Here is a 20872-nt window from a genome sequence, read left to right on the forward strand (position 1 = left end):
TTTCTAAATTATTTTGAAGTTACACTGATTGTTTAGTTATGCTCAGAATTAGTCTCATGCCAGTTAATAGAAAACTATGAAAATGTAAGATTCTTGTGACTCTTATCTAACGTTTCTACATGTTTCTGTAGACAAGGGAGATGAAACTGTAAAAAATACTTTAGACTATAAAACAAAGATTTTTTTTTTTTCTCTAGTGCATATGCGACCTGAAGGAAAAAAAATATTTCATCTATTGAAAGCCAACCAATTTGTGCTTTAAAGTGGTTGCAGTTTTCTGTTCAGGTGTCTTAAACTGAGTATCTATCTTAAAAAGAAAAATGGTTTTATGGTGTCTATAAAGATGCTTTGGTGTTCTCTTACATATGAGTACTAAAGATGAAACTGTAAAATTTGTTCTTAAATGAAAGGTGTTTACCAGTTGTTTTAAATTAGGCAAGTTAATAATCTTTCTTATTAAGCATCAGTTTAATTATTTTATTTCCCTTCACCGTGTAAATCATCCATTCTTCACTGAAAGTATTTTTCCTGCTTTATAGCGCATGTAGTGCATAATAGTTAAGCTTACCATTTCAAGTAAATTTATGATGTTTGCTTTCTCACTTTTAAGATTACTTCGTGGTGATATGTCATTTTAGAAAGTATGACTATTTAAAAGGGTACACTGTTTAATAAAGCCTATTAAGGACAGATCAATCTAGTTAGAGCAGTTTCAGTGTTTTGCATTCCCTAGGAGAAGAATTAATTTAGTGCAAGGGTAAAGTAGTCCATAATATAAACACTAACTGTTTATGGTTTATATAACCTTTAAAGGTTAAAGGAAAGGACGGAGGGTAAAAAATGCTCAGGAGTCAACACAGTGTATTTGCTTTTATCACTGAATGACAAAAGTACCAGAATTACAGGGAAAGGAAATCCTGCATACGGATGCTTCATAACAGCAGTCTTACCGTGCTGCAACAACTCTATAGCTATACATAACGTATCTCTGAAGAGGTCCTATTTTAAGTGGTATTCAGGTATGAATTCTTAAATAGCTGTGTCACTGGGTAATACACATGATATAGTGTATTATAGGTAGAAGGTAACACCACCTTCTGTTTCAGCAACATCTGCTGCTGATGGGAAATGTTTATGTACAACATTACCCCAAATAGGACATTCTCGCCATAGCAAAGCAATCAGTATAGAAAAAAAACATGTAATTTTAAAAGAGAAATGTGTAGATTGAAAGTACTACAAATTTGTTCTTAATTCTAGGAGAAGAATTTACATATAACAAAACTAATTTGTAACTTTGTAGAATTGGAGAACTACAGATATTTATTTAGGGAGGGTGAGAAATAGCAATGTGTTTGGGTTTTTTTCAGGCAGAGTTGTGTACTACAGGTAATGCATGTAGGATTTGAACTTAGTAAATTTGAAGTATCTTTTTAATTATGTGCATTATCATCTGTAGCATCTAGAGTTATTTGTAATTCCTTTATTGTCTTGTAATTCTTGCTGGTGTTTTACTTTCATGCTTTAAAATAAATATTTTAGATAAATTTTGAATTCTGTGTTGGTACAATTTAATACGTAACAAATGGTAATGTAAGAACTTGCTTTGCCTTGTTATCTGTATCTCTATTCTCATGGGGAAACTGTACTTAAAGCATGTTTTGTTCACTCCCTTTATTAAGAATGTATAAACTGTTGGGCGGACTGCATATGTTTGCCTAACATCTGGAATTTTTCTGGTGTTAAGAACTTAATTAAATTATCTTCTTTTGTTAGTCTAAAATATAGCTTATCTATTGAGTTGAGGGGGAAAAAAGACAAAACAACACCTTTGTCTGTGTAGTTTTCAAAGGGTTTTTTTCCTATATGAAAACTTTTACATCTATTAGAAACAAATCATGTACATGAAAAACTGCGTTTTTAAAACTTTTTATAGAAGCTTTGGAGTTATCTTGCTACTTTGCTCCTCTGTAACTTATTGCCCAGTTACAAGCTCTAAAAGCACGAAGTGGCAGAAGCAGCTTTATTGCTTTGTGTGTATCAACCATCCTTCCTCTTTGCCATGTCATATAGCACAGGGCAGAAACGCATTTCGATCAGGTCTTTGTCATTATGAAAGCTTTAGATCATTACATGATTTGTTTAGAGGAGAGCTGCTGTAGAATTCATTTGTTAGTAGTATAGAGCTTGGTGGCATAAGAGATATGCAAATTCCAAGTTTAGTACCATATCTTTGACAAAGGCTGAATCTGAGATGCAAACAGATCATTTGGCTTCAGGTATCTGAGCTGGTTGGCTGTAATGCTGTTCACTTCATGGTCTCATGTGGTGTTTGTAACCAGCATTAGCTTGAGTGGGTGTTTACCGGGACTGCAAGGTTTGAATCCTTTTGCTAGTTTTCGTGTCCTATGTTTCCTCTACTGCTGCTGTTTGTTAACTCTCCTGCATTCCTGAGGCAATGGTCATCATTTTGTACACTTCTTAAAGTTTTCCAACAGCTGTGCAGTTTCCTGTATAGCAAATTTAAGCCTGTTAGCAATAGATCTGTTTTTCTTAACTTTTTGTGGGTGCCTTAGCAGCAATCAGCGGACCTTGAAGACACAGTGGATATCAAGCTAAAAATACCTAGAGCATACCTAGTATGCAGAGTATTGGATCTGGTTCGTTTCACCCGGGCATGCATTAAAATATTGGAATTACTCTGTTGTAGATTTAAGTACAGAAATGTAGTCAAATATAATATAAAATGTATATTTATATTTGAACATTAAATATAAGTAGTATTTCAGAATTCATCACTTGTGTCCTATCTTGAACAGTTTAGCAAGATGTCTGTAATTGATTTTAAGATGAGGTCTGAATGTACCAGATGGTAGCTACTCTGCAGTACTGCTCTGTATGAACAGTCTCGGAGTTACTATGTTGTAACTTCCAATCCAAGTCTGCCCCCCTCAACAGTTTTTCAATCTGCAGAAACCTTTGATAATATCTTTTCTCTCACCTCAGTCTTACTGGCCTTTGAGGCTGTAAGTTTTTTAGGAGCCCCACTTGTGCTGTCTATTTCTGTATGTCTCCCATCACAAAATAATGCACACTGTCAAATAAGGACCGTTGATTGATTCCCTAATTGTGTCATGGTAGTATAGTATGATACTTGAAATTAACTGAAAAACTCTAAAAAGAGCATTTTTTTGCTAGATATGTGGATGAGTTATATAAAGATAAGAAACTCTGTTGAAAGCCAAGTTGTTTTACAGGGGGAAAATCTCTAGCCTTCTTGTTTCTTTTCTTCCATGCTACTGCTAAAATTCTTTCATTTTCCTCTGTGCCTATTACATCTTCACTTGAGTTATGCACATTTGAAAAGAGTTAGTACACCACAATTATATAGTATATATGAGGCAGACTTAATCTAGTAATTCTGAACAGTAGATATTGTAATGAAGATAAGATAACAAGAGGCTTCAGCATAGACTTTGCAAAGCCACAGGAGATTCCAGCTATTTATTTGTATGGAATGGGCTTGCATGAAGGATCGTGTATTTGCAGTGATTGTCACATGCTTTGAGTATGTTAAAGCTCAGTCAGGTATGTTTTTGTACTACAGCACTTTTTGATCACACTGCTATGTAGATGTATTGTGAGGTAGTCTAAATAGTGATGTTTTCCAGACAGAACACGTGTTACTGGTGACATCTGTGTGGGTATAAGAGTCTACTGTGCAAAATCCAAACATCTATTAGAAGTAAGACAGGAAACATCAGTGCAATAATCAAAGGTCTAGCTGCAAAGAAACGTGTCTACGTTATTTTTTTTTCAAAATTAGAAACAAGTAAAGATGCAGTGGTATTGGCTTAGCAGGCTGTGTATTTGTTGGGCTAGCATAGGTAGCGCTGGAGTCTGCGCTCCAGCTTCTCGTGCCTGTTGTTACTCATGCCTGTTAGATTAAGGTTAATGCAGATACATTTGTGTTTGCTTGAACCTGTGTCTTTTGATTGCAAGGCTGTACTTATGGCTATTGTTATAATTCTTTTCTCTAGCATAGAGTAAATGACTAGGCCTGAATGTCACATGCATTTGTAGCCTTATGTGCTCTTCAGTCTCTCCAGAGTCACTTTTGTCGTCTTTCCATTATCTTTTCTTACCTTAAATTATGATACACTATGAATTTTTAGCTGTCTCTGTTGCCATCTATGGCTTCCTCCTTTTATTTATGCTCTTCCCAGCCTTTGGAAGAGTGTCCTTATTTTTACCATTGCTTGCTTTTTCTGAGAATATTTTCAGCAGCGTTCTTTTCAACAAACTCTGTTCTCTGCAGCTGAGGTTCTTGTCTTACTAACTTTGAAGACAGAAATATTTTACTCCTTACAAAGTATAATATAAAATTATGGAAGCTGGCATAAAAGCTGGGATATTATTATTTTAGTAAGTTGTGTTCTGGTCTCTGTATACAATAAAATGTTAGCTAGCTTGGAGATAGCAGTGTAAACAACCAAGTTGTTGAAAAAATATTTTTAAAACTACTTTGAAACATTTTATTTAAAACCTGCAATGCAGGAAGCCATCTTAATGCAGCAAGGAATTTGCAAAATTAAGGTTTGTTTAAAAATGCAAAATTTGTCCAAGGGGAGACATACTTTGTCCTTTCCAATGTGTATGACCTAAACAATTGACTACCTTAGCCTAAAGATGACTTGAAATTGCAACAGAGCTTCTAATTATATTATTACCAAAAAAAATACCTTGAGATCATGGGTTTATTGTGCAGTATAGCAAGTCCGGTGTCCTGTCTCAAAGTAGACAATTAGCTTACCATTTGGCTGCATTTTACCTTTTTTTTTTTTTTTAAGTTAATCTAACTACTGGAGACTTGTCTGTTCTGGTAGCAGAATAAATGCCTTCACTGGTTTTGAACAGTAGTGAAACTTACTGGTGATTTGCTAGAGTAAATTCCATACGCTTCATCTATGATTGCAGAGTTGTGCTTTGATCAGTCAAACATTGGCTTTTCATTTCCTTGACATTATTCTTGGGTTAATGCATTTTATAGTAATTTATAGTCAGAGGCATTATGTATTATTTTTCTTCCTTTTATTGTCTTCTCTAAACACAAGGCAATTGCACCCATTTTCTTGCACATACTTAATAATTTTCATCACTTATCTCTAAACCTCTTTTATTATTTTGAACCTTTCTGACGTGTGAATAAACTAGTATTTTTACTATTCTTTGAAATGTCATTATACTTATTTTTTTAATATCTGTATATGTTGAGATGTCTATATTGTTTGTTGATTTTTCTGTTTATTTACATGTCATATTTTTGTGCATATGTGCACATGTGCATTAATTCATATCTAAAATGTTGATGGCAGTGACTTCATTTTCTGAGAAACAAAGTGGTGTTCACTAAAAACATAGCAGTGAGGAGAAAACCACATATTTTTCCCCATCTCTACAGTTTTGCCAGTGTTTACTGGTTCTAATGCTTTCATCTACACTCAGTTTGTGTTAAAGAAACATACGTAACAGGTTATTCTTCCTTCAGTCCCATTTTGTACCGTTTGAACCGTTTTCAGTGTGTCTATGGAGGCCGTTTGGGTTGGTTTATAGTGCTGCCTGCAAATTTCAGTAGTGTAGACAGATCGTTTGCTTTTAGTTTGGTTTCCTAAAGGGACCAAGTGCATGCAGTTGTGTTCTGCATCTGCCACTTCCCTGGTAGCTTTAAAACCCATGGGCCTTTTTTATCTTAATGTGAGGGTAGGCAGAAGTCTCAAAGATAACGTCAGTCCTCACAAATGGCAGCTAGTTAGTGGAGAGAAACCCAGCTTATTGCCTTTGCTGGAAAAGGGCAGAATTCATCTGCTGCAAAGCTGGCTGCGCAGCGCAGCTTCCCATTAGTCACATTATTTGCCGTCTCTTGTCTAGTGCCTGCTGGAATTGAGGGGAAAGGAGAAGAGCTAGACTGGTGGTGATGGATGGAGTGGAAAGAGGAGACAGAGCAGAGAAATCTTTTGAAAAACAGACTTCATTTGTTGATTCTGTGAACCACTAGTAGCAGTGTATTTGGGGTATTTTCTCCATCAAGATTTTTTCAGATAGAAATCCCATTGTAATGCTGCCTGACTCCTTTGTCCAGTCAAGGCTCTTGTAAACAGCTGCACTTCAACTGTCAAAAGAAAAGTGACTTTTTAATGCAAGGAAATAAGCTGTTACTTGCTGCAAAAGGTTACAAGAGGCAAGGTGGTACATATATATAAGGTCAGCATCCGTATTACGTACCCTTGATCTAACCATGTCATTCTTACCTTGCAGTAAAACTACATTTTTGCAGTTTTGTAGGATTTCATATTATCTTGTGGAGAAGTTGACCTTTTTTCAGAAGTACAGATGAGGTTACAGCTAAATTAGGTGAACTGGTTCATGACAATAGAACAGTTTTACATATGAATGAATTTACACATAATTTTCAGGGATAATTTTTCAGACAGAATTTTACACAATTTTTCAGAAATTATTTTAAAACTAATTTCACATTTTTTATTTTGTTCCTCTATCTCTGTTCCAAAATCAAGTTCGAAATGTGTATTTGATTTTTTTTCTTAGTATAATGAATTCTTTCTTGCTTCATTTTTATTTCAAAGACAAACATGCAGATGTTTAAACTAAGAGATGCCTTCCTAAAAATAATTTGAAATAATAAAATAAAATGCTTGAAAAAAGTTTTGCACACTTTGTTGTAGTCAAGGTCAATACTTATTGGAATTTGTAGGTTGTTAACTAATATGTGTGATTGCTGTAAAATAACCATTGTAACTCCTCCTTTAAAATGAGTCTTAATGCTTAAAAATAATTAAAACAATGAATCCTGTTAATAGGAACAGATTGTACTCCCCCTGTAAAGTTTGAAAAACACTGATGCCTCTCTTTTGTGAGAGAGAGTCTACTAAAAGTGGGAGGAAAGAAGGTTTGTGTATGCCATGGCTTGTTTTTGTATTGAGAACTGTGCTGTGGCTTTGTTTAAGCTACAACAATGAAGCCTGAAACAACATCAGAAGGAGAGGTGTGAATTCAGCTCTCCAGTCGTCATCATATATGCTTTTACTTTTGAAACTCTTTTATCACCACTTCACTAGCCCAGTTAATTGCTTTGCAATGAACTGTTGTATTGGACGGAGCTCCTTATTCCAAACATCCTACTTCAAGAAATAAAATATTTTAAAAACAAATGGGTTTATAGCATGGCTTATACATAATTTTGATTTCGAAAGGCATGTTCTTACATAAATTCTTTATTAGATAGAGAGGCTGAAGAAAGCTAGCATCTTTAGTATATGAATGTTTGTCAACAGGGTAGTAAAATGTGTAGTGAGCATGGGAAAGACTTGTCTTTAGAGTAATTTATATTTTTACAATCATCCTCAAATTGCACCATGCGTAATAAAAATTGGACAGTGCTAGATAGGATCTTTCTGACATAAACAGGCAAAGAAAAGAAATACCAAGAAAAGCGTGATTGAAGTTTAAGAATACAAAAAGGAAACCCTACCAACTAATTTTCTAGATACTCATAATAATATTTTCCTTACGGAAAATGGTTTGTAAATTACTGGCTAGAGGACAGACATAGAGTTGAACTTCTTCGGGTGAGGGGAAGAACTAAGCTTGGCTCTCTGGTGTCCTGAGTAAGTGCTTATCATGGCTAGTGGAAACAGACACCATTGCAATTATTTTTCCTTACTGAACAAGAGCGGTGACTGCCACTGAGTCTGTGCAGAGAGAGAGTACACACGTGCACCCTGGGGCTGGCAATAGCTCTCTTGAGGCTGCGGTCCAGCAAAGTGCTGGCTTAGAAAGTTTTTTCCTTCTCCATCCCAGCTTGTTGCGCCTTCAGTTCTATCTGCCCAACTCTTTGTGAGGTTGTAATGTAAATCAAATCCCTGATATAATATAATTTATTTTTTTAATCATTATTAGTGGGGTTAACTTGAGGAATCTAGGTTAAAATATGATTCAACCAAAAAAATCCAACCTGTACCAACACAATTGAGGATGTGATCAATTGTGATAGGGAACAAGAATTTCCTAAGCATTTTCTTGTTGTCCTTGTCCTGTCCTGTCCACTTCTGTTTCTTTTACAGGGTTGGTGGTTTAAGAGTTGCCTTCCCTGAGTAATTCTTGCTCATTCACTGTGAGAATGCCACCCAGTTTTGACAACATAGTATTTTCACATACATGAGTTCCTTGATTCAGTTTCCCACATGGCCACAAAGAATATTTGTTCCAGCTTGTCAGAGGGCCAGTGTTGGAGCAAAACAAGTGACTCATGGAGGGTGAGAAGTTGACACAGCTTAAATAAATGGCTAACCAGCTTCAGAGAGCACAATTTAAGATAAAATCCTCCAAGGGAAGTAGGTAGGCATCTCATTTTTGATCCGTTATTAGATTTAGGTTTGAATTAAGTGGCAAATTTCTTGGCCTTTTTAGCTATCTGGACACATGCAAAAAAAAAAAAAAAAAACCCAAACCAAAACCAAAAAACCATCAAAACCTGAACAGAATATTTTCTGCTGAAAATTTAGACTTTGATTTTGAGAAGCTCTACCTTGAAATGAATATCCTACGCTAAGGACTGATCTATATCCTTTGGTGGATTTAGCCCTAAGCAATCTGTCTGAGTTCATGATATTTTTGTGAAAGCACGCGTCTAGGTGCAGATCTTGTGAATCCATGTCCTTTCAAACTTTATGGTAGGTTCAGAGTATTTTACAAGTTGCATGTATTGTGGCAAAGTAAGTAGTAGTCAGTTAAAGAACTGAGCAAGAAAAGGTGCTTCCCTCAGTGTACATAATTAGGATTCATCTCCTTTATGTCCCAGGCCCATTAATTCCTTTTACGTTTTCTCTGTTCCTCTTTTCTCCCAAGCTGCTGTGTGTATGGACTGGCATAATTTTTTTCCCCATCCACCCTTGTTTTTCCCCTGTGTTGGCTTCTACTATGCTAGATTTCATTTCAGACACATAAGGCTTCATGCAGTAGGAGTGGTGGTGTGCTCATGTGTTTCTTGATGGGGTTTTTTCCCTTGCATGCCCACACTCTTTCACTAGCTCCATACATGTTGAGTTTTGTTCTAGACACCTTAGGCTAAGTATGAGGCAAGACTTCTAACATACTTGTGAAGTAAGACTTCAACGTACGTGGCAGGTAACATATGTGGCAGGGAGAGGTTTGATTCCTTATTGCATCCTTCCATTGCTTTTTTGGTTTGCAGAGGCTTGGTAGATGTCTGTTCTTCCTTAACCATCTGACAATGCCATAGATATGATTGCTGGACTGATCTTTGTGTGTTTGTTAGTTGAAGAGTGTAACACTAAATGATCATACCTTTTTCATAAAGGTTTAGATTAGGTTTGGAGGAAGAGAAAAAGTATGAATATGAAGAGAAAGAAAATAGCAGGGGAATATATATTAAAATGCGTATGTCAATTTTAAAATCACATGTGACTTCTATTTTATCATCTGTAGATAAAATTGCTGCACCTTAATATTGCGTGAACTAAGGTTTCTGTTATTGTCTTCAGCAGAACCTCCAACAGCAGTCATACCTTATCATCTTGTCAAACTATGGAGCCCTGCACCTCAGATGAATTTTTTCAGGCTCTCAACCACGCTGAACAAACTTTTAAGAAGATGGAGAATTATCTCAGACACAAACAGCTATGTGATGTGGTGTTAGTTGCTGGTGATCGCAGAATTCCAGCTCACAGGTAAGTTTATTATAATTTCAAGTTACTTCATATTAATTTACAAATGCACCTTCAAAGTGCGTTCTGTGTTTTGTTTAAAAAAGGTCAGAACATCCTAAACAATTTAGAATACTTTAGACACGCTTCTGGTTTTTAACATTCATTTGGGAACTAAAAGTTATTTTCTGTCTGCTGTACGCAATACAGCATCAAAAATAACGTTTTCACATTCTACTTTTTGTCTTCAAGGGTATAGTAAAATATTTGCATTAAAAAAAAAAAAAAACAACAACCCAGAAGTCCCAAATGTACCCTCAGAATTGTATTAGTAGTGGTTTCTGTACCATAGAATGCTATACAAAATCTTTCTTAGATTTAATTTTTTCTTTGTACTAACAAGTTGTTTGAGTCATAATTAGCAATACGGACAGTATTCTGTCCTTTAGGTTTTTTGCTCCCATAGTGAGAAGAGTCCTTTGATAGGAGACTACTGAACATTGACAGTAAGTGTTAGAGGGTTAAATTAGATCAAACGTTACCCTACCTGCAATCTGTGTAACTAACAGATCATGTACCATGCCACTTAAAAACTAGGAAAATAGCAAAGTGTGAATGACTGAAGCACTTAATGCACAGTACTAATAATTCGAATAGGAACCTAAGTTTAATTAAGATAAGGTTCCATAAGATTAGGTCTACAACAGAAATAGCAGCCTAAAGCATTCCTGTTTTCCGTTGCTCATTCCTACCCCCACAGTGAAACTACAGCTTAATACTGTAATAGTAATAAAAAGACGGGGAGAGGTTGCTGGTTTGGATTTGGTATTTTTCTTAGAAAGCCAGATCTCTGCTTTTATTCTGATATCATACATGCTGTTGTGCTGATAAAACCGAGGGAGCGATAGCGATTCGAGGAGCAGGGAGGCACCATAACTTGCTATTGCTCGCAGAGACTTCATGTTAATGAAACTTTGTTTTAAAACAGTCAAGACTATCCCTGATTTTTCCAAGTTGATATACGCAAATCTTACTGCAGTCACTGCTAAAATGGGTGGTCCTGCTCTCCACCCAACCCCTGACCTGAATTCCTTTGTAAGCACTTATGGCCACGTAGCACGTAGCGATGGATGATGATGAATCCTTTTTGGAGGGACAATAGGGTGAGCAAGATGATTTGGCCTTCCCCAGGGGCTACAGAGTTGCTCAAGATTGGCCTTCAGTTTGTTCAAATTAGTTGCAAAACTGCATTGTCCCTGTGGAAAGAGTGAATCAGATGAAAACAGGGAATGTACACGCCCACAGTGGATTTGCCCCCGCTGAAGTCATTTAGAAGTCAAAGACATTTGGAGTGCCGTAAACAGGAAAAACGGTGATTATAATGAAATAATTTTACTTCCTTATGTGGCCAAGGTAGCACCTTTGCAGTACACAGTTCTGGAGAATTGTTTATGTAATAGTTAAAAAAGTGTAGAAAGGGTGCAGAGGACAGCTGTGAATATCTTGTAAGGACTGGAAGATTATTGGTTTTTTTGCAACAAGATAAACAGAAAGACAACATGCTAAAAAATTCTTTGATGTGGTTCCTACCTGTTTCTCATTTATTTAGAGAACTGACTTTGCTCCTCCGGTTTCTGCTACTGTATCTATTTCTGTAGAACATTAGGCATATGCTGCCACCTGTTATTTCCTCTGGTTTTCTCTTCTTAAGAGGAGAAACATCTTGCTGTAGTTGTTATATTGTGTTTTAAATATACATGAAAGTTAAAGCCAAAGAAGCACACCTTGTGCTTGTAGCAGAACGTTGGAGGATTACGACTGTCCTTAGTTTGCTTCGTAATGTTGGAGCAACTTAGCAAGGAGCTTTGCCTTTTGCACAGGAAGTTCTTTCTCTTACTGTTTTGTTTTTACAGAGAAACATAGCAATAACTACAGTCTTCATCTCAGTACATCCAAAGTCCCTCGCTGAAAATTGAACTTTTCCATTGTGGGAAAGATGAAGATGGAAATCTTAAATTTGGTTCAGAATTTTATAGAAATTCAGTAAGAAGGCTGGCTTTATGTAGTTGTACTAGCCTATGTTATAAGAAAAAAATTCTGTAGAATTTTTTACTGCCAGCATCCAAGTTTTGCCTTCTTTAGTATTGACTGCAGGCTGGAGCAGTCAGTGTATTTCAGAACACTAGTGATAATTTTATCTTAAGACTTAATAAGTAACAAAATATGTATTAAACAGGTATTAGCTTAATGGCTTGGCATTCTAAGATACATAAGAAAATAGAAAGTTCACTTACACTGGACAACTTTTTTCCCTTTTTTTTTTCCCTTACGAAAGATAAAAGGGTTTTTCTTAACAAGTGGTTACATAAAATTGGTAAGAAAGAACATTTTTCATTATTATTATTATTAATCATGCTTATGTAGAGAGAAGAGTTTTCAGATTTTCTGTTTTGAACCTGATATTTTTAGTGGTTCATGTATTTTTTCTTAATTCTCCGTTTCTACTTTTGATGATACTTGAATGTTCTGAGGTGTATGATGTATATTTTTAGAGAAAAGAGCAGTGTTTGGTGTCTGCAAGAATAATAAGCACAGATAATACGTTACTGTAAAATTCTGAAGGGCTTTGGTTTGTATCCAATTACAAATAAGATTATCACATATAGTCATGATTTTTCTAAGTCTGTTTGTCTTCTCATTCTGTGCTGAAATTATAGCTAAGAACTTATTTAGGAGATCAAGAAGCAACTAGGAAAGGAGATGGTTCTCCACAAGGAAAAAATGCATTACACTCGCACTCCCTTAGCCTGCAGTTCCATAAAGAAATTTTGCCAGACTTTTAATTAAATTAAATTTAATTAAGTTTTTCATATCAGGTGCTTTTTCTCTGTCCCCTGCAATTTTTAGATATTTGAGTCATTTATTACATTCTTATCTGTTACATTCGGCTAACTGCTATATCCATAATAAAAGTTTGTTGTGTAATAACTGCTGATCAGAACATTCACATAAGAAAAGGGAGGTCTGTGTAAATTCCTGGCCAGAGGGGATATAAAGCCTGCTCTGCATCTTTTAACCAGCAATCTGAAAATCTGTGCAGAGTCATTTTCTTTATTCCTGTTGACACTGAAAGATGGAAATACAAAAGACATGGGACTGTAGGAAAGCAGGCAAATGGAAGCTTATATACTCCAGGGGTTAGGAAGCTTGTTTGGAAGAGCACAAATCCCGGTTTGCAGACATATGGGGTTTATTTTATCTTAAGGCTTATTTATCTCTGTACTATTTTTCCATACAAGTTAATAGTATTTATTTTCTTTCACAGTCTGTATTGCCTTAGTTTGTAAATCTTTCACTGCAGGGTTTTTTTTTTGTTTTAGCTACGTTTCTAAAAGTGAAACACAACATGTCTTTTTAGAAAAGTCAAAGTACACAAAAAAGTTCTGTGATAGCTTTGTGTTAAAACGATACTACTGCTAGTAAAGTGTGGTGGTTTTGAAAAATTTTACAAAAGGGTTTATTGAAATCATCATTTCAGTGTCAAACGCAGCAAACAAATTTTGAAAGGTTTGATTTCCCTGGAAGAGAGCTATAATTGGAAGTCATTTTGACATAAACATACTGCATGTATTTTTAGGTATTGCTTGCTTTTTAACAAATTTAATTTAAATAAATATGGATATATTAGTAGTGTGGGATAGTACCACTTCTATATATTCTTTTTATTACTGACATGCTTTGTTATCAAGAATAGAAGCAAGCTGAAGCCACCAGTCTATGAGACACTTTATACTGGGATGCGTGAACTATTCAGCATCATAACTTCAGTGAATGCTATTAGTGAGTTCCCTGGGACTATTTTCGGCTGTTAGACAGCCACAAACAAGGAGTTGCCTAGGCAGTATCTCTTTTATCTTTAAGATGTTAAGAAGCTTCACTTCATTCTGTCAGGTGAGTCAGGTTGGGAGATACTAAATCTGTAAATTGCCAGGTTTGACAGCTATCATCATTTTACGTAATAATTGCTTTGAAGACCTAGAAAACTGTCTAAATGATGCAGCTTGTGGCAATTCCAACAAGAAGTACAATTTAATTCAGGTGTGCTACCCTGCCTACACATACTTTACTGTCTCTCAGTAAATAACAGTGAAATTATAAAACTCTTCAAAATAAGTTAAGCCGTCATGGTGTACTTTCTGGTTTTGGATCACTACAAACCACAGAAATTAAAGACATTGGTCGCATTGGAACCTCCTGTAAGAACAGGGAAACATACTGAAATGCACAGAACTTGTCAGTATTTAGCCCATAGCTGTTGAGTGTTTTTTACGGAGAGCTTAATTGTTCCAGACATTTTATGATCTCCCACATGAAAAATTTTGGTATTTGCATGTTCTTTTTTCTCTACATTTTTCCTGTGCGCTGAAAAAGAGCAGCCAACCTACTGCATATAATTCAGTAGCCAAATTCTTGTAATCTTATTTATGCAGAATTGAGTATTTGGCAGTAGCTCAGTAGCTGAGGGAGCTGGGCATGTTTAGCTTGGAGAAGAGGAGGCTGAAGGGAGACCTCATTGCCCTCTACAACTACCTGAAAGGAGGTTGTAGAGAGGTGGGTGTTGGCCTCTTCTCCCGGGTGAATAATGACAGGACCAGAGGAAATGGTCTGAAGTTGCGGCAGGGGAGGTTTAGATTAGATATTAGGAAGAATTACTTTACTGAAAGAGTGGTCAGGCACTGGAACAGCCTGCCCAGGGAGGTGGTTGAGTCACCATCCCTAGAGGTGTTTAAGAAACGTCTAGATGTGGCACTTCAGGGCATGCTCTGAAGGGCAGAGATTGTAGGTTGTTGGGGGTTTTTTTGTTATTGGTTTGGGTTTTTTTGTGTATGGTTGGACTCAATAATCTCAAAGGTCCTTTCCAACCATGAAGATTCTATGATTCTAATTATGTAAGAAGGAGAGTAAATGGGAATATGTTCAACATCGACAGTCGAACAACACAATGCCAACTGCATTAAGACTGCTTCTTGATTATTTTTTTTTTTTTTACTGTTAAGAGGCCTCTCTAATGTCAATCTATACTGATTTCGTAGGCATTTTCATTGAGCCAATTATGAAAGATATATTAGTCCTAGGGGGAAAAAAGACTACGAATTCAGAATACAAAAACCATAGCTTTCTTTAATTTCTAAACTTAGGAAAGGCGGTATTTTGTAGCATCACTTGTTCCCAGTGAACTCTTGAGATGGATGAATATGTTAATTTTAATGATTAATAAATAACACAGAGATTCTCTTCATGTTAAATACTAACAGAGCCATGATGGCTCTATTTAATAAGGAGATTGTGAATATAAATGTAGTTTTTGTAGTCATTGTACAGATTTTTATTTTGAAAAATCATACTTGTCACTTAGCTCTTTTAGAGTTTTTTTTTAGCAAAAAGGTGAAATATGAATGGGGAAAGTCTTCTGTGGATTATTCAGTTATATAAAGGTATCAGCTGCTTCGTGTTGTTTAATCTGTATGTTGGAATGCATTTTAATTTCAGACAATCCAAAAAAAGGTTGAAATAAAAATCAGTTACTAGCTATGAGATTAAAAGATCAATGAACAAGTGGGTGTCAAATGGCATGAGTAAAGTCGTAATTGATTTTTATTGACTGGTGGGAAAAACATAGGACAAGAAAAGGCCAGTTGGCTGAAAGTCTGCCTTTGTTTTCTTTTGCACTAGCTCAGTGTCACCTTGAGGCATTGTCACTGTATCTTTTAATCCCCTTTCTTTCTTCGAAAGAACTTTTTTCTAAATTAGTTGAATTAAGAGAGAAGTATGGATACCTGTTCTAAGGCTCCTCATTGTGAACATGCTTCTTGGCTAAAACTATTACAAAATTGTTATCAGTATAATTTATGCTTTGGCATATTACCTGTATTAACCTACTCCTGGGCTGCACATCCTGTTTCAGCGTATGCAAGTCACTCTCTGGAAAGCACTTAACGCTGTGAAGCATGTATACCTCCTCAGGAATCCCAACGCAAGTTTGCAAAAGTAGTAAAAGGATTGAATTTTACATTTCTAATAATTGCTTTTCATAGAATCATAGAGCAGTTAGAGTTGGAAGGGACCTTAAAGATCGTCTTGCTCCAACCCCCCCTGCCATGGGCAGGGACACTTTCCATTAGACCAGGTTGCTCAAAGCCCCATCCAGCCTGGCTTTGAACACCTCCAAGGACGGGGCACCCACAACGTCTCTCAACCTGTTCCAGTGTCTCACCACCCTCAGAGTAAAGAATTTCTTCCTAATATCTAATGTAAATCTACCCTCTTTCAGTTTAAAACTGTTACCCCTCATTACCAGAGAGGGCCCTTTTGGAGGACTTTGAGACTGGAAATTACAGGGAGGAATTTGCTGATATCACTCAGCTGGTAGAAGGTGTTTGTCTGGAGCCTCCAGTTATTATTTGGCATTTCTTCAACAAGCTATGTACAGTCCAGCCATTTTCTAAATAATAGTGCAGCTAATTAAACCAGTTGCACTGTTAGGGGAAAGAAAAAAAAAAAAATCCCCAAAAAAACACAACACCACAAAAACCCAAACTGTTAAGATCAGGTTTTAGGTTCTCTTTCCCATTGCAGAGACTTCTCTTTTTCAAGCTCTGTTCTGTGTAGAAGTTCAAGTCAGTATTGGTGGAGGTGAATACCTTCAGTTGTTTGTTTTACTCTTTTTTTTTTTTTAATTCTAAATTGGGCTTGCAGAGATGCTTGGGTTATTCAAATCTGTCCATCTACACACTCTCCCTTCCAATGAGAATCCCTATTTTGTACTTACAAATCAGATTTTGTCATCTCATTTTAACATCAAAAGCAGTTGCAGAAACTGTCTTGATGCTTATATGAATGTACTCTCTAATTTGACCAAACTGCTACAGAGCTCTAGGAGGCAGTATTTTCATTTAACTGTCATTAAACCTGAGGTTAAAATGCTTGGAAGTGATGCCTGGGCCTTACCTTGGTAGAATGTTCTAATTTTTCTCAGCAAGTCAGACACAGAATAAATCTCATATTTCAAGAACAATATGTTCTTTAAAAGAACAGAACTTTATTTCTCATTACAAAACTTCAATCATACAGGATGCTAAAATAAAATTAATCTTTTCCCCATACGCTCTTAACACAACTCTGCTTCTCAGCAGCTAGAAAAAGAGATTACCCTGCTGTAGGCCTGACTAAATGGTCAATGGTCAGAAAATCAGCAAGAAAAATATAGTTGAAATTGGTCAACTGTTTATTACTTTGCAGTTAATTAGCTAAGAGACAGTTCTTTGTAGTTCATGACTTTGTGTGTGTATCTGCAAATCCTCCCCATTAATACAGGTTTAGACTTATTCCTAAGCACTGGTGCTCACCTTTTCAATTAGTTTTGCTCTGTTTTGTGGTTCCTGACCTCTGGCATCTTAACAAGCCAATATAATGATTCAACACAGAATAAACTGACATTTTGTGAAGTATTAGATTCATTGAATGTATGCAAATGGACTGTGTAGTGTATTTGCGGTAGGTTTGGATCTTGAGCTTGCTGTTTGTATAGCTCGGTACATGGGCAAGTGTATTTATATTTGAATTCCCTGTGAGCAAGGCAACAGTGAACTGCTGCAGCACAAAAAATGATCCAACCCACAAGGCTGTTCCTGGAGGTCTCTTAGGAAAGAGACCAGCAGACCTCATGAATAGTTAATGGTAGGTGTCATACAACAGAACAATGGGATGAATGTTCCTGCTCAACATGATTTCCTTTCTCTTTCACCCTAGTCCTGTGAACACATACTGAGAAATGTAAATTCTTGCACATTTTGTGGAGTGGCACTGTTATAGGTACTCAGTGTTTGACTCTCCAGAGAAATGTCTGTTGAGCAGTAACATGTTTACTTACTCACTATCTTAAAATAGTCTTAAAATATCTAAAATATCTAACAAAATCAGAATTGTTAACAAAAGCTAAATATGCACCCACAAAAGAGATTACTCTGTCTGTACCATCTCCGTGTTTACCGTGCTTAGTTCTGTCATCAGTATTAGCAAATGAATGCATATGTGTGCACCAAGAATAAAAGCATTTTAAAGCACTTTGAAAAGGACTAGTAAGTCATTCTTCCACATTTAAAAAAGTAACTGACATTATATAAATGGAAGTAAATTCAATATTTTTTTTTAATCCCCATAATGCACATTTATAGTCCATTTCCAATTTATGTGTTTTTGTGGGTTGTTTCTGTGTTGGCTATTAAAACTCATTGAGCTTTGAAAGGGTAATCCATTTACTTCAGCAGCAAATGTAGATTTGGTAACAGTACTTCATTATTCATAGAGGGGAACTAGAGCATGGAGCAGTTTGTCAATTTTAAAATGTTTTTCTCACTACAGTGTTTCTTCAAAGGGCAAAGTAATGAATCATAAATTAAGAAACATCAGGTTAACTAAGTTTTTTCACTCTCTCCCTTTGTCTCTCTACTTTTCCCCTGCACAATGTACTCAGATTGGTTCTCTCCTCTGTTTCGGACTACTTTGCGGCAATGTTCACTAATGACGTAAGGGAAGCAAGACAGGAAGAAATCAAGATGGAAGGTGTGGAGCCAAATGCTTTGTGGGCTCTGGTTCAATATGCATATACAGGTAATTAGAATGAAAATGAGAATTTCATGTAACGAACTGTCCTTCTGTGAGCATTATATATTCCATTACTAGGTTTCAAATGCTCTTTAGAAATTATTATTCACATTATTTAATTCTTTATAAATAAATAAAAAGAAATCATTGCTGTTACCTGAGGCAACCTGGTATGATGTAGTTTCTCTGATGATACCGTATGCTGTTAGTTAACAAATTATGTGACTATTTTAAATGTGTCATGACTGACAAAAAAGGAATCTTACTAGGATTCCCTTTCCTTACATCATTATGGGTACTTATTTTGAAAAGCTGGTTATCTGTTGCTGAGGATGATGTTTCCTAAGCTTTATATTCTGTCATACAATCTGTAAATAATGCTGCTGTTTCTGATTTTTAGGGAATTTAACAAATAAGAGCAAAATTATGTGATCTACTTTTTACTAGGTCGCCTTGAATTAAAAGAAGATAACATTGAGTGCCTGTTGTCTACAGCTTGCCTTCTTCAGCTCTCTCAGGTTGTAGAAGCATGCTGTAAATTCCTAATGAAGCAGCTTCACCCATCCAATTGCCTTGGAATCCGATCTTTCGCTGATGCGCAGGGTTGCACTGACCTGCACAAGGTGGCTCACAATTACACTATGGTATGTTGTTATTTTAAGTCTCATCTGCTTTATTTAGTAAGGAAAATACAGAATGTTTGCCTGAATAAAATACTCATGTTTTTCCCCCCAGAAGGCCTTGATCATTTTCCAAGCAAGAATGCACATATGTTCCCATGATGAGAAATGACAAAATAACTATAAAGTTGCTGGTTTAGAGTTGGAAGGAAAGAGGCAAGCATTAACGGTTCCCCTGTAAGAGTAATGGGATTGTGTGATGTTCATTCAATAAAATCATTCAAAAGCTTGTTCTTATTTCTGTCAGTCAAAAACTGCATGCTTAACAGTAGGCAAGCTGCCATCATCTAGTCCAAAATAACACCTTACTAAACGAAACTGTAGAATACTTGTTTTGTAATGAGATGGAGAAATCGGGTTCTAAGTAATACCTGGGGTATGAATGTGGGCATTCATCAATATAGATTCTGCGTTATCCTTAATTTCTTAGTAATGGGATGTCAGGATGGCATCAAACAATTTGATCTTAGGCTAGGCGATATGCAGCCAAATACAAATTTGCCATTGATATTTTCAGAGTTAATTTATAGAAAGACTGACCTGCCAACATAATTAAACTTCATCATCTTAATAGTCATCCTTCATTTTAATGTAAAATGTTCTTCTCCGTCTTACAAGCGTATTTTGGTAATGTTATCAGCAGAAGAAGGCAGGAGAATTATCTCTGAGGCAAGTCAGTTCATCTGTTCTTTGCAGTTTCGTGAGACACTTTTCTCTCTTCTTGATGAAATTTCGCCTATATAAGCTCTTGGGACTTGAATGTGGGCATGTACATAGCGCATAAGGGATGTGGGAATGAAGATAGTACTTAATTGCTTGTGTGGCATGACATTGCATTGCCATTAAGATACTGGCTTGCATCCAAGAGGAGTAATTTCTGTCTTGTAATTAGTATTAGAAATCCATGGCTTTTATTCTTGCTGCCTTAGGTTTTGCTGGTTTAGAAACTTCTTTTTTTATTATTATTTCTTCTTGACTTAAAATAATTTAGTATGTATAGTGTTTAAAATAGCTCTTTTTTTATATCACACAATTTTCCTCAGTGAGTGGCTCTCTAATCTATTTTAAATTATGTACACATTGAAATTTACCAAAACAGGTGAATAAATAGTGTGCAGATTGCAACTTACATGTTTCTAGTCTTGATCCTCATTATTACTCAAACAAAAATAAGGGGTCTGCAATTAGGTAGACAGTCACATAAAACAGTAAAGATAAATGTGGCTTATGCCTTTGAGGAATATTAGAATTAATGGCGACTGAGACAGCAATGTAAAACGTGCAAAAAGAGAACCTCCCTCCTCTGACCTATTTGTTCTTTTTCCAAATAAGCATATATTTTTGTCTGCGCTGTTGTCATGTCCCTTATAAGTGGACTGCCAAGATCAGGATGGTAATAAATGTTAGACTAACGCATCTTTAAAGATGAATGTTAGGGACTATAGTCTTACTGTTTTGACTGGCAATTCATGACTTGTCACGGAAAGAGGCTGTGAACTTTCTAAAAGCCATTCTTTTACAGCACCTATCTTTCTTTTGTTCAGACCACAGGAAAATAGTTGTATGCCTTTTGGCCATTGTTTACTTCAGTGTCAAAATTGTTGCTTTTGAGGCTTCGATGTGGGTGAAATTTAAATTAGGTGGATTTTAAAAAGCCATTTTCAAAACTAATTAGTTGTGCTAGATGGATTCTTCCCAAGGCCTCTTTTAATGTTGTTTAGTTCCAACAGAGACATGAAATTGAATTTTAGTAATAATGAGTAATAGAGAAGCAGCAGCTTTAGT

At 36.0% G+C, this 20872-nt stretch overlaps 1 protein-coding gene across 6 annotated transcripts in view; it reads left to right on the plus strand.

The window, feature by feature from the left end:
• KLHL5 (kelch like family member 5) overlaps window positions 1–20872 on the plus strand; it is a 62060-nt gene that overhangs the window by 19325 nt on the left and 21863 nt on the right. For 3 of the 6 annotated variants that reach the window (XM_074587824.1, XM_074587821.1, XM_074587825.1), the window contains 3 exons: window positions 9585–9767; window positions 18277–18413; window positions 18855–19051. In XM_074587824.1, the coding sequence (XP_074443925.1) occupies window positions 9625–9767; window positions 18277–18413; window positions 18855–19051 (477 nt within the window). In that variant the 5' untranslated portion in view covers window positions 9585–9624. Of the gene's footprint in view, window positions 1–998; window positions 1020–9581; window positions 9768–18276; window positions 18414–18854; window positions 19052–20872 lie in introns of those variants that run through there. The other 3 variants (XM_074587820.1, XM_074587819.1, XM_074587822.1) reach the window with 2 other exon arrangements.

The sequence above is a fragment of the Larus michahellis genome, chromosome 5 (genome assembly GCF_964199755.1).
Source record: "Larus michahellis chromosome 5, bLarMic1.1, whole genome shotgun sequence".
Classification (NCBI taxonomy): Eukaryota; Metazoa; Chordata; class Aves; order Charadriiformes; family Laridae; genus Larus; species Larus michahellis.